General features: G+C 33.5%; 2 protein-coding genes across 2 annotated transcripts; one reads left to right on the top strand and one right to left on the bottom strand.

Moving 5' to 3' along the window:
* Positions 1-4,308: 4,308 nt before the first annotated feature.
* Positions 4,309-6,960, top strand: LOC130980246 (cytochrome P450 71D8-like). Its single transcript, XM_057903914.1, has 2 exons — positions 4,309-5,315; positions 6,339-6,960. The coding sequence occupies exons 1-2, from the start codon at positions 4,425-4,427 to the stop codon at positions 6,948-6,950; spliced, it is 1,503 nt and encodes a 500-aa protein (XP_057759897.1). The 5' UTR covers positions 4,309-4,424; the 3' UTR covers positions 6,951-6,960.
* A 314-nt stretch (positions 6,961-7,274) lies between these two features.
* On the bottom strand, positions 7,275-10,126 carry LOC130980247 (TATA box-binding protein-associated factor RNA polymerase I subunit B-like). Its single transcript, XM_057903915.1, has 4 exons — positions 10,024-10,126; positions 8,514-9,304; positions 8,260-8,393; positions 7,275-7,928 (listed from the first exon to the last, which is right to left on the bottom strand). The coding sequence occupies exons 2-4, from the start codon at positions 9,223-9,225 to the stop codon at positions 7,275-7,277; spliced, it is 1,500 nt and encodes a 499-aa protein (XP_057759898.1). The 5' UTR covers positions 9,226-9,304; positions 10,024-10,126.
* Between the last annotated feature and the right edge of the window lie 590 nt (positions 10,127-10,716).

Raw genomic sequence — 10,716 nt, forward strand, 5'->3', positions numbered from 1 at the left:
CATCTTCTTGTTCGGAAACATTCCGCACTTCCCTCGTAATGTAATTCCTCACGTCCTTTTCGATAAAGTTTAACTCGCGGTGACCCCCGGCAGCCGCAACAAATGATTGGTAGGTTTTGCTTGGTCTGATACCCGCCTCCTCGTTATTCTCTATCGAACGACGAATGGACATGCTTAGTTCCCTGTGCTGTTTGAGCATCTCTGCTTTGCTTGGACAGCAGGGGTGTGAATGATCCAGCACAACCTTTGAAATGATCCAAGCACCGACATCCTTCAATGTGTGTATATAAATTCTTGCAGGACAGTTTAGACCGGCTGTCGGATTGGTCTTCTCGGTCGGAGATATTTTAGATTTCCATTTTCCCTCTCTGCTACATGTAATCAGTTGATTCTTAATCTCGTTTCCCTTCCTATTTGTGCACCGAACTCTTGTAGAGAAACCTGCAGCCTTGGCGTAGTCCCTGTAAAATTTTTCAGCATCTTCAAGGGTAGTAAAGGTCATTCCGACCTTCGGAACAAGCTCATCATCAACAACCGAGAGAGGCTGCACAATACACCGTGTCAGACTGTAAATACACCCATATATATGATTCAAATACACCCAATTATGTCTAATATGATACACCCGAGCCGCAACAAAACTACAGAATGACCTTTAAAGTCATAAACTGTAAATACTCAGGCTGCAGAATACACCATGTCAAAAACTAAAAACACACCCAATCGTGTCTGATATAATACACCTGAACAACAACAACTCAATTAAAATAACAAAAAACCAGTAAAGTGTAGATACACCCACACTTCTAGCTAAAATACACCCAAAGAAGAATTGATCTACACCCGAGCGTCTGCTATAAATTCCAGGTAATTAGTCACAACTAATACATTGAATGGACAGATTCATGTTAACGTGTTACTTTCACAGTCAATGTTCAGCAATTTTTCAACTACACAATGCTATACCAATTACTGAAAGAAAAATCATACTAATCTTATGTAAATCAAACCTCAGAAAATTTGTTAAATTCAAACTCATAATCCACTTCGCCTGGATTCAGCTGACAATCAGAGGTTGAATGATCCATTATCTTCAAAACGAGTTCAAACTTTGATTTCAGAAAACAACAAATCAAAATAGAAAACGAAGGTCGAGTTGCAGAGAGAGAAAAAGGTAACGTAAACGAAGAACATACCAGTGAGAAAAGGACAGCAAAAGAACGATGGAGAAGAAGGAGGGAAGACGCCCGAGAAGAAGAACAACCAAATCTCAAAATATCGAAAACGAAGAAGGAAACAAATATTTTAAATTTGGTAGTTAGATATACGCGGGATGTTATATAGCGCGTGTAATCAACGTACGTGGAGCAGCGCGTATTTGTTTAATGTACTTGTAGAGCATACAAGCCATTTATGGCTTGTATGCAGAACTTTTCCGTTTAATTTAATATTCACAATTTTATGTATATAATATTTAAAATTATATATTTATTATATATAATGTTATTCAATTATTTCAATCACAACCAAAAAATATAAAATAAAATAACTGAGTTATTTTAGATTATTTTTCTTTTGTGTGACATTTTTACAAAAGTTGCATCCAACTAAAATCATACCATATACGTACAAGGATAGTGTTAGAAAAACAAAAAATTAAAATTATTTTATTTAATATTTATAATTATATATAATATCTATAATTATACATTTATTACATTTAATATTACTCAATTATTATGGTATTAATTAAGAATACAAAATAAAATATAATTTTTGAATTTTTTTTGACAGATTTCTATTGTCTTCAAATATTTTTCATATATAAATTAAAATCTAGATGCATTATAAAAAAATGAAATATAATATAATAATAATTAATAAATTAATTTTTATACACTGATTCATTATAAAATAATAGAATAAAAATTTAATTTTATTTAAATATTTAATCATATATTATCATATCATAAAAAATAATTAATTTTTAAAATTATCTATGAATTTCATTATTTAATCATACTTTCGATCTGTTAAAATTAAACTTTAGACTTGTATGCTAGTTAAACAACTCCAAATAAACAACTACCAGTACAATATAACTAAATACACTCCTTCAATATGTATGTAGAGAGAGAATATTGTTGGAAAACAAAAGTGAAAAAATAGTTTTTTTTTAATAGTTGTTATTTATTTAGAGTTATATGAAATTAGCATTAGTGAATACTATATATCAAGGAAATTTTTTTGTTCTTCTTCATGTATGACGGATAATGATATAGACTCATAATCCTTAGACACATTTTTTTATTGGGTAATGAGACACAGTCAAGAAAAATATACAAGAAAAAAAAAGTATTATAAAAATTTCTTCATTCTATTGAAAAGTCACCTCCTAGCTATTAGAGTCCGTCGCGAGTTAGATTAAGCCTGCAGAGTGGAACTGTTTTCATGTGTATGTTGAGGTATTCAACGGTTCAAAGTCGATTAATATTATGTTAATTCAGTCCATTCCGATCCATATATATGACATAATAAGCACGCATTTAAACTATAATTTCTCTTTTGTATCGCTACTGATTCGTCAAATAATTATGTATTTTCAACAATTATTATATTACATCTATTACTATATATAAAATATATATTAAAATATAAATATATATTAAAAATAAATTAAATTACATATATTTATACATAAATATATTAATAATTAATTTTAATATATAAATAACATTAATAATCAAGTATTCAACAATCAACACTTAATTAGCTCCCTATTTGCTAGAACCTCATGACCGCAGCGATGACTGATGAGATATATAGATGTCAAAGAACAAACAAAATCTTGAAATAATCTAAGGAAAAGTCTAGAGGCTAGCAGTTTTGTTGAATTTTGGCTAGCATGTAACCAGCAGAGAAATGTGAGTTATTGGATGAAATCTCACACCAATCTCACACCATTAAATCATCATTGATGATTATTTACTGACTACCAATTACAAAAATTGCTGGCCCTAGCATTGTTCATAATCTAATTGCTGAGTGTTACTTCCGGAGACAAACGTGCAATTCATTTGAATCAAAATGCGTCACATTAATTGCTCCCGTATAATACGTATATATAAAGTATCTTTTTTCTTTGACGACGAAAAATAGTTCACTTATTTATACGCAATAGAAGAGTTTAATATAAACTATTATATTTTTAGATTTTTAATAAGGTGGAGTAGAATCTATGTTAGTTAAGAATACTGTAGTTATATAATTTTAGCTGAAATATATAAAAATTTTAATTTTATAACATAAAAATTATTTTCAAATGTACAAATTTTTTAATTAAATAACAAAAAAAGAATACATAAATTTTAGCTGTAAAACTTAAAAGTTTTAGCTATACAACACATAAATTTTTTGAATTGTGAAAAATTTTTAGTTGAATGACATTAAAAAATAACACACAAAATTTAGTTGAAAAATACCACAACTTTAGTTAGCGAAATCGAACTTAGTTGCCTCAATTTGCCAAGTTGAGGTTGCGCAAATTTCATCTAACAGTCTAACACGATGCCACCTACCACACTTTAGTTGGCACCTTAGTATGGATAGTTATAGTTATGTTCAAACCAAAATTATATCCTTTTTTTGCGTTAAAACACAGAAGAAGAAAAAGAAAATCAAATTTGCTAGATAACCAATAAAAATTTAGCTAATAATAAATTAATAAATATTTTTAAATTATATTCTATATTAATTAATAATTATAATTATTTAAAATTAATTAGTTAAAAATTGTTTACGTATACTCTTCTAAAGAGAAATCATCAATTAAGTAGAAAGCAGTTACTAAAAAGTTGAAATGACAATTATGTATTGACTCCTACTCCCCTAATAGTATTGTAATTGGAAAATTTAATAAATAAATAGATAAATAAACACCAGCTAAATCACGTAGTATTATTCATACGATGGAATAGGAATTTTATAAAATGCGTTTGGAAAGAAATTTTACCTTTTATGTTGAAACATATATATACAATATTTTATAGTTGGTGGGTACTCCCATGAAGATATTATAATTATCTTCATATGATGATTTTTCTTTTTGACCCTTGGATGATGGATTGTAGGGTTAGATTTTGATATGTTATAAAAGTGTTGTTTTTATTTGAAGTGTGGCCAAATTAATAAATCACACTTTTATACAAAGCATCTTCATAAAAAGATATTTTTTGCATCTTCATTTGAGTAGCTCCCTTTATAGTTTATCTTCCAAAATAAGTTTTTTGTATAGAGCAGCTAGCTTCTATGCTTAGCTTTATCATTTACGTTTACATACATAAATTAAAGATTGTATAAATAGGACAGAATCAAAGCAAAAATCATTACAAGCACACACCGTCGCTCGTTTAATTAATAATAACATGGAACCTCAACCCTACTTTTTGGTTATTGCAATTTTGGTCTTCACAGTCTTGCATTTTCTTGCAAAATATTATTCCAAACCAAGATCCTATAAACTTCCCCCTGGTCCATGGAAATTACCCATCATTGGTAACATCCATCAACTTGCTCTAGCAGGACCATTACCACACCGTGCTTTCAGAGAACTTGCAAAGAAATATGGACCCATCATGCACCTCAAACTCGGTGAGAACTCCACAGTGGTTGTATCTTCCGCTAAGCTAGCCAAGGAAGTTCTCAAAACCCATGATGCCTGTTTTCAAAAGAGGCCTTTCATTGCCGCTGTTCCAACCCTTGTATATGGCCCTGCAGATATTGCATTCTCTCCGTCCGGCGATTACTGGAGAGATATGCGCAAGATATGTACTCTAGAGCTTTTGAGTGTGAAAAAGGTTCAGTCTCTGGCTTCTGTAAGAGAAGCCGAGGCTGAAAAGCTCATTCAGACGATCCGTGAATCTGCGGGTTCACGGATCAATCTGAGTGACATGATTTTCTCCTTGATAAGCGCTTCTGTTTACAGGGCGACTTTTGGTAGCTACAACAAGGAGCATGATGAGTTTGTGGTTCTGATCAAAGAAGCAATGGAAATCCTTGGAGGGTTTCATTGGGCGGATTTGTTTCCGTCGATGAAACCTCTGTATTATTTGAGTGGGTTGAAGTCCAAGGTGGAGAAGCTGCACAAGAAACTTGATAGGATCTTGGAGGACATCGTAATGGAACATCAAAAGAAACAAAGAGAAGGTAGGATCGATGCGGAGGAGGAAGACCTTGTTGATGTTCTATTGAGAGTCCAACAAAGTAGCAGTCTCCAGACCAAGCTAACAATTGCAAACGTCAAAGCCGTCATTGAGGTTAGTATTAATGCAAATTCTTTGGTGCCTTCTAGTTCTAGTTTGGTGTCGTGATCAAACTTACTTTTTCTTATAAGTATTAAATATTTAAAATATTTATTTTTATATTTTTAAATTAAAAATTAATTTTTGTAATAAATTAAACAACTATATATAAACACTATAATAAATACTTAGTATTAATGTGTTCATGAAAATATTTAAAATTAAAAATTTTGAATATTAGAAATGTCTCAATTTTTTTTGTCAATTATTATTGTAAAATATGATCTTTCGGTATATAATCCTTAAGTAGAATAAAAAATACATAAAAAATTAATAATAAAATAATTAAAAAATTGAGAAGATAGTTTCTTTAATGATCATATTATGTATGAGTCACAAAAAATAACAATTAATTGGTAGAAAAAGTCAGATTAAACTGCTATAAAAAGTGAAATTATTCAATTTTATTGTTTTATTATGTCAAATTTAATTATTTTAATAATGATTTATTTTATTAAATTATATATAAAACAAGATTTATATAAATATGCTGACCGAATCAAATACATAAAAAAAAGAAACTGCGAGTAAATTAATGTTTATTACTTTTTAAAAAGAAGTTGTCTAATTGCTTTATAGTGATCATTTTTATAAACACTATATGAAGAATTTTTTTTTCATTTTATATTAATTCATCATCATAAAATAGTTTAAAAATATATAATAAAAAAATTATTATGTGGTTGCAGAGTAATTTTGTAAGAGATGATAAAATCTATATTGATTTAGACCAAGAATTATTTAAAAATAATGCAAATAATAATAATGATTTTGGAGTTTTCAAATGAACATTATTGACTGATTCTGAAGTTCTCAAGTGAAAGTCAAATATAATTCTTTTACATCTTCAATACATTGAATTCATAAAAAATTTATAATATATTTATTATTAAAATCTTAAAATGTATCATTGAGATTAAAACTGGCTAAATTAAAAAATAATAATAATAATAATAAAAAACTTTCAATTGTTTACAGGATATGTTTGCTGCTGGAACAGATACTACAGCATCAACAATAGAATGGGCCATGGCAGAAATGATAAAGAACCCAAGAGTGATGGCAAAGGCACAAGCTGAATTAAGAGAAGCACTTAGAGGAAAGAAAACAATTCATGAAACTGATATTGAAGATCTATGTTACTTAAAGCTAGTGGTCAAAGAGACACTAAGGTTACACTCACCAACTCCATTGTTGATCCCTAGAGAATGCACCGAAGCAACCAACATTCATGGCTATGCTATACCAATCAAAACAAGAGTGATGGTTAATGTGTGGGCAATTGCAAGAGATCCCCAATACTGGCATGACTCTGAGAGTTTTATACCTGAGAGATTTGAAGAAAGTTCTTTGGACTTCAAAGGGAATAATTTTGAGTATTTACCATTTGGGGCAGGAAGAAGAATATGCCCTGGCATGACTTTTGGTGTTGCCAGCGTTACACTTCCTTTGGCTCTCTTACTTTACCATTTCAATTGGGAACTCCCCAGTGGGATGAAGCCTGAAGATGTAGACATGACTGAACTCGCTGGCTTGGCAATTGGAAGAAAACATGCCTTGTGTCTGATTCCCACTGTTTATGATCCATAACTTTATCATAATATTCTCATTTAGTTTTTTGTTCTAGTTACCAACATCTATGTGATGCCATCATAGTATTGTATGTTAGCTCTAGTATTGCACTCGTGGAAAAACAAATTAGGACTCGCCGCCAAGTTAATATATAATAGTTCATAAATATTTCTTTTTATGTCATTTTTTAATTATACGGGTGTGGTTGGTCATAAAGTTTATCTACATGACTACATTGATCCTTGATATTCATAATAAACTTCCATCTTAACCTGTTATGTTGAAGCCATAAAAATGTGTACGAAGCATTGATTTTTAAACTATAACAAGGAAAAATAATTCTCAAATATCCAAATCTGACAGCCCAGGTACATCATCAGATTCATTTTCAGGGGCCGCATCACTGCAGAACTTGCAAGAAATTTTCTCTGGTTTCAACTGCAAGCATTCGTCGATCTGTTCCTCTAACCAAGCAAGTCTTCTTTCGAGCTTCAACACACCAATATGCATAATCCGAACGTCAACTTGTGCGACCCTAGCGCAAGCCCGAAGCAGGATGTAGTAATCAGCATGAGCAACATACTCCAAGGCACCTTCATCTATCTTCCTCATATAGTGAAGATAATCGTGTCGTCTTTTCTTCTTGACAATAGGTGGTATATAGTAGAACCTATTCTCCTCCATGTCTAACTTCATCCGTGCAATGGCTTCCTTGACATGAGGTTTTTCTGAACTGTGCGCATTGGAATCTGATACATCACTGCCTCTAAAACTCTTTGAGGAATCATCGTCCTTGTCATTGTCCCCATCATCTTTATCCACATTTTCAGGCAAATGATTTCCAAGGCTGGTGGCGTCATTAAGAGATGGCTGATTAGAATGTTCTTTACTTGTCCTCTCCCTCCCAGATGTCCTACCAACCGATGCATTATCCCTCGACCTTGTTTGATTAAAAGAACTGTTAGATTGTTCTCCATGTACTGAAGGCTTAGTATCCTGATATACAAAATATCATTGAATAAGAATTGATTTTAGAATGAATTGTTCACAATGTAGCTAGCAAGCAAGGACAAACAAATCAAAACACTTTACGTTAGATGGTAGATAGACATGAGTTGACAAATGCATTCGCATTTGATGAAAAACAAGTGAGAATAAAAATCGAAGTCCACAGGCATTGCTCATGTCCCAAAGACAAGAGATCATGACCACAGGGGAAACTTCCCTCTTGATGCACCAAGGGAAAGAAGTTGAAAGTGGTTACGACATATTTTAATTCTAAAGCTTGTGTGTGCCAAAAGTACAACTCAATCAAGCCTTGAATTACCTTTTCATTCATATAAAAGTTCCATAAGTACTCTATCATCTTTTCTTCTTCGTAATTCCCATATGACGCCTCTGACCCAGCAAAGACAACATTCCTACAGTGTTTGAGATATGTTGACAGGTCTTTTGAATACTCTGTCAATAAAATATTGGGTGTTAGCTAATCATTTAACTTTTGCTGAAATAAGAGGAAACTAGAATGTAAACTCATGAAGAGTGGCTAAAAACAGATTGATCTTAGTAAATAAAGAGCACCTGGGATATCTGCAAGATCATTATATATTGCTTGAAGGTGTTGGAGAAGTCCTGAAGTGTCTAATTCATTTTCCTGTTGTTTCATTTTGTCTTTATCCAAATCTTCTTCACTAGAAATACGTCTATCACGGGAGGAAAAAGCTGTACCCTTCTCGCCATTGTCTTTGGTATTACCTTTGTTGGACAAACTTTTCTCCCATTCTCCGGAACCATTTATGTTAAACAACATTCTTATTGCTACAACCAGAATTGACATCACACAAACATGAATAGGTAGCTTAAAATGTCTTTCGGATAAGGATAACCACAAATCTGGAGGCATGGCCCATTCATATATGCGGCTTACATGAGGAAGAATCTTTTCAGAAGGAAGAGATAATCTCTGAAGATATCGACGTGCTATTCCAAAGAAATTCACTGGAGGTAACTCCAAGCCTATGAACTGAGCAATTGATGCAGCAAATTTTTCTAGTTTCAGTACCGTAAGAACTCGCTGAGGCTTGAACATCACACTTGAACTAATAGGACATGCACTTGATGGCCGTCCAAGACGCTTTTCAATTTCAATAAATGCAGAAATATACGGAATCTTCGCTTCCAGTGTCCCCTTGATTAAGTCAGATGGCAGGACAGGTTCCCTTGCAACATGACATGCCAAAAAACAGCAAGAGTACAGGATGGTGGAATCCTTTTCTTTAAGGCCCTGAACCATATCATCACGGCACGCTGGCCATATAAATTGTAGGGTTCATCTCTGTATTTAGCCCGTGTCTTACGATCTTCGGGTTCTTCTGAAACCAAGTTACCAAGGGAGAAATAAACTCAGTGAATTACAAGAACAGATGACTCAAACAAAAGAAAAGAAAGAAAAGTTCCTTCTATGCAATGGAAAGGAGAAACTATCCTAAACATTAAGTGTATAACTTCATAACCAATCCTTTGGTCCCGTTGTTAAAATAGCAATAATTAAAAATCAACTTTAAGCTTAATGAATGCCAAATTGAGTTGTGACTAATCAAACACAAGATGCTAGGGTGATTAAATTTTTAGCTAACTTAATATCAAGTTTCACTGAACTTCACCAGAAATCAACAAAAAGCATTTAGCCTAGAGCCTTTCAAGACCTACACCCAATGACGCACCCGTGGAAGAAAACAAAAATAAACCAAATATCGGAAATCATGTTCAATCTTGACCCTCCCTATATATAGAAATGGATTAGCACGTTCAGAACTAGACCAACAGGAAAAGACCCTGCAATGTTTGTGACTTCATGAACATATATGAAAAATCACGAGCCATTAAAATTGGCAAATAGCCAAACACCTACGGTGCACAAGTACTGCTACCTTAAACTTCTTAAATTTGTGACTAAATCATTTTATCAAATTGTAATATTCAAAAGTGCATGTGCAGAAATTAAAATAAATAAATAAAGATTGATGCGATGCAATGCAACAAAAGAGGCGTAGAGATGCAAAATAGACGCGAAGATTGATAGTGTTAGGACCTTCTTCATGCTGCATCTCAGAGTCATGGATAACTCGATCAGCCCAGTCATCATTGAAGACACCAGTTCCGAACACGAACCTCAACCAAATGGGCGGCATCAAAAATCTTCGGGAACAGAGTGAATATCGCCGAAAAGCGGAGCGTAATTCTCCTCCTCTCTCTTCACCTCGAAGGCGTTGCTCCGGCCAGGGGTTTGGTTGTCGTCGTCGTCCAAGCCGAGGTTGCGGAGGAGAACCGATTGTGAGTCGTACTGGGAGATTGGCTCCGCTTTGATTGCGACGGTTGAAGTTCGATGGCGCTGCTGGCTGGCGAGGTATATGCCGGCGGAGGCGCCGCCGCTTTTGTAGAGATCGTTGTCGTCGACGGCGGTGTCGACAACATCCTCGGAGCGGGAACCACAGCGGTTGCAGTAGAAAAATCCGTCATCGCCGTCGACGAGGCCGACGTTTCCGCAGGTGTGGCAGGTCAAGGTGTGGGGATCAATATCAGCCATAACATCTGGAGAAGTGAAGTGAAGACCAGCTGTGACTGTGAAGTGCAGGCGCCAAACTAGGTGAAGAGTTCATAGTTCATACAAGAATTAAGAATACCTGAAACTTGAAGACTAAAGTAATGGAGGCCCAATAAGAAGCCGTCTAATAATTTTTTTTATCTTCAATAGCGGGTTCAATGCCAAAAAAGTTCAAATTTG

The sequence above is a fragment of the Arachis stenosperma genome, chromosome 5, assembly GCF_014773155.1.
Source record: "Arachis stenosperma cultivar V10309 chromosome 5, arast.V10309.gnm1.PFL2, whole genome shotgun sequence".
Lineage (NCBI taxonomy): Eukaryota > Viridiplantae > Streptophyta > Magnoliopsida > Fabales > Fabaceae > Arachis > Arachis stenosperma.

What these genes read in the sequence shown, in the direction of transcription:
- LOC130980246 (XM_057903914.1), top strand. Translation starts at nt 4,425, where the DNA reads ATGGAACCTCAACCCTACTTTTTGGTTATTGCAATTTTGGTCTTCACA. An exon ending in ACGTCAAAGCCGTCATTGAG is followed by an intron (nt 5,316 to 6,338) that starts GTTAGTATTAAT and finishes AATTGTTTACAG; the next exon opens with GATATGTTTGCTGCTGGAAC.
- LOC130980247 (XM_057903915.1), bottom strand. Translation starts at nt 9,225, where the DNA reads ATGGTTCAGGGCCTTAAAGAAAAGGATTCCACCATCCTGTACTCTTGC. An exon ending in TGATCTTGCAGATATCCCAG is followed by an intron (nt 8,394 to 8,513) that starts GTGCTCTTTATT and finishes TTTTATTGACAG; the next exon opens with AGTATTCAAAAGACCTGTCA. An exon ending in ACTTTTATATGAATGAAAAG is followed by an intron (nt 7,929 to 8,259) that starts GTAATTCAAGGC and finishes TTTGTATATCAG; the next exon opens with GATACTAAGCCTTCAGTACA.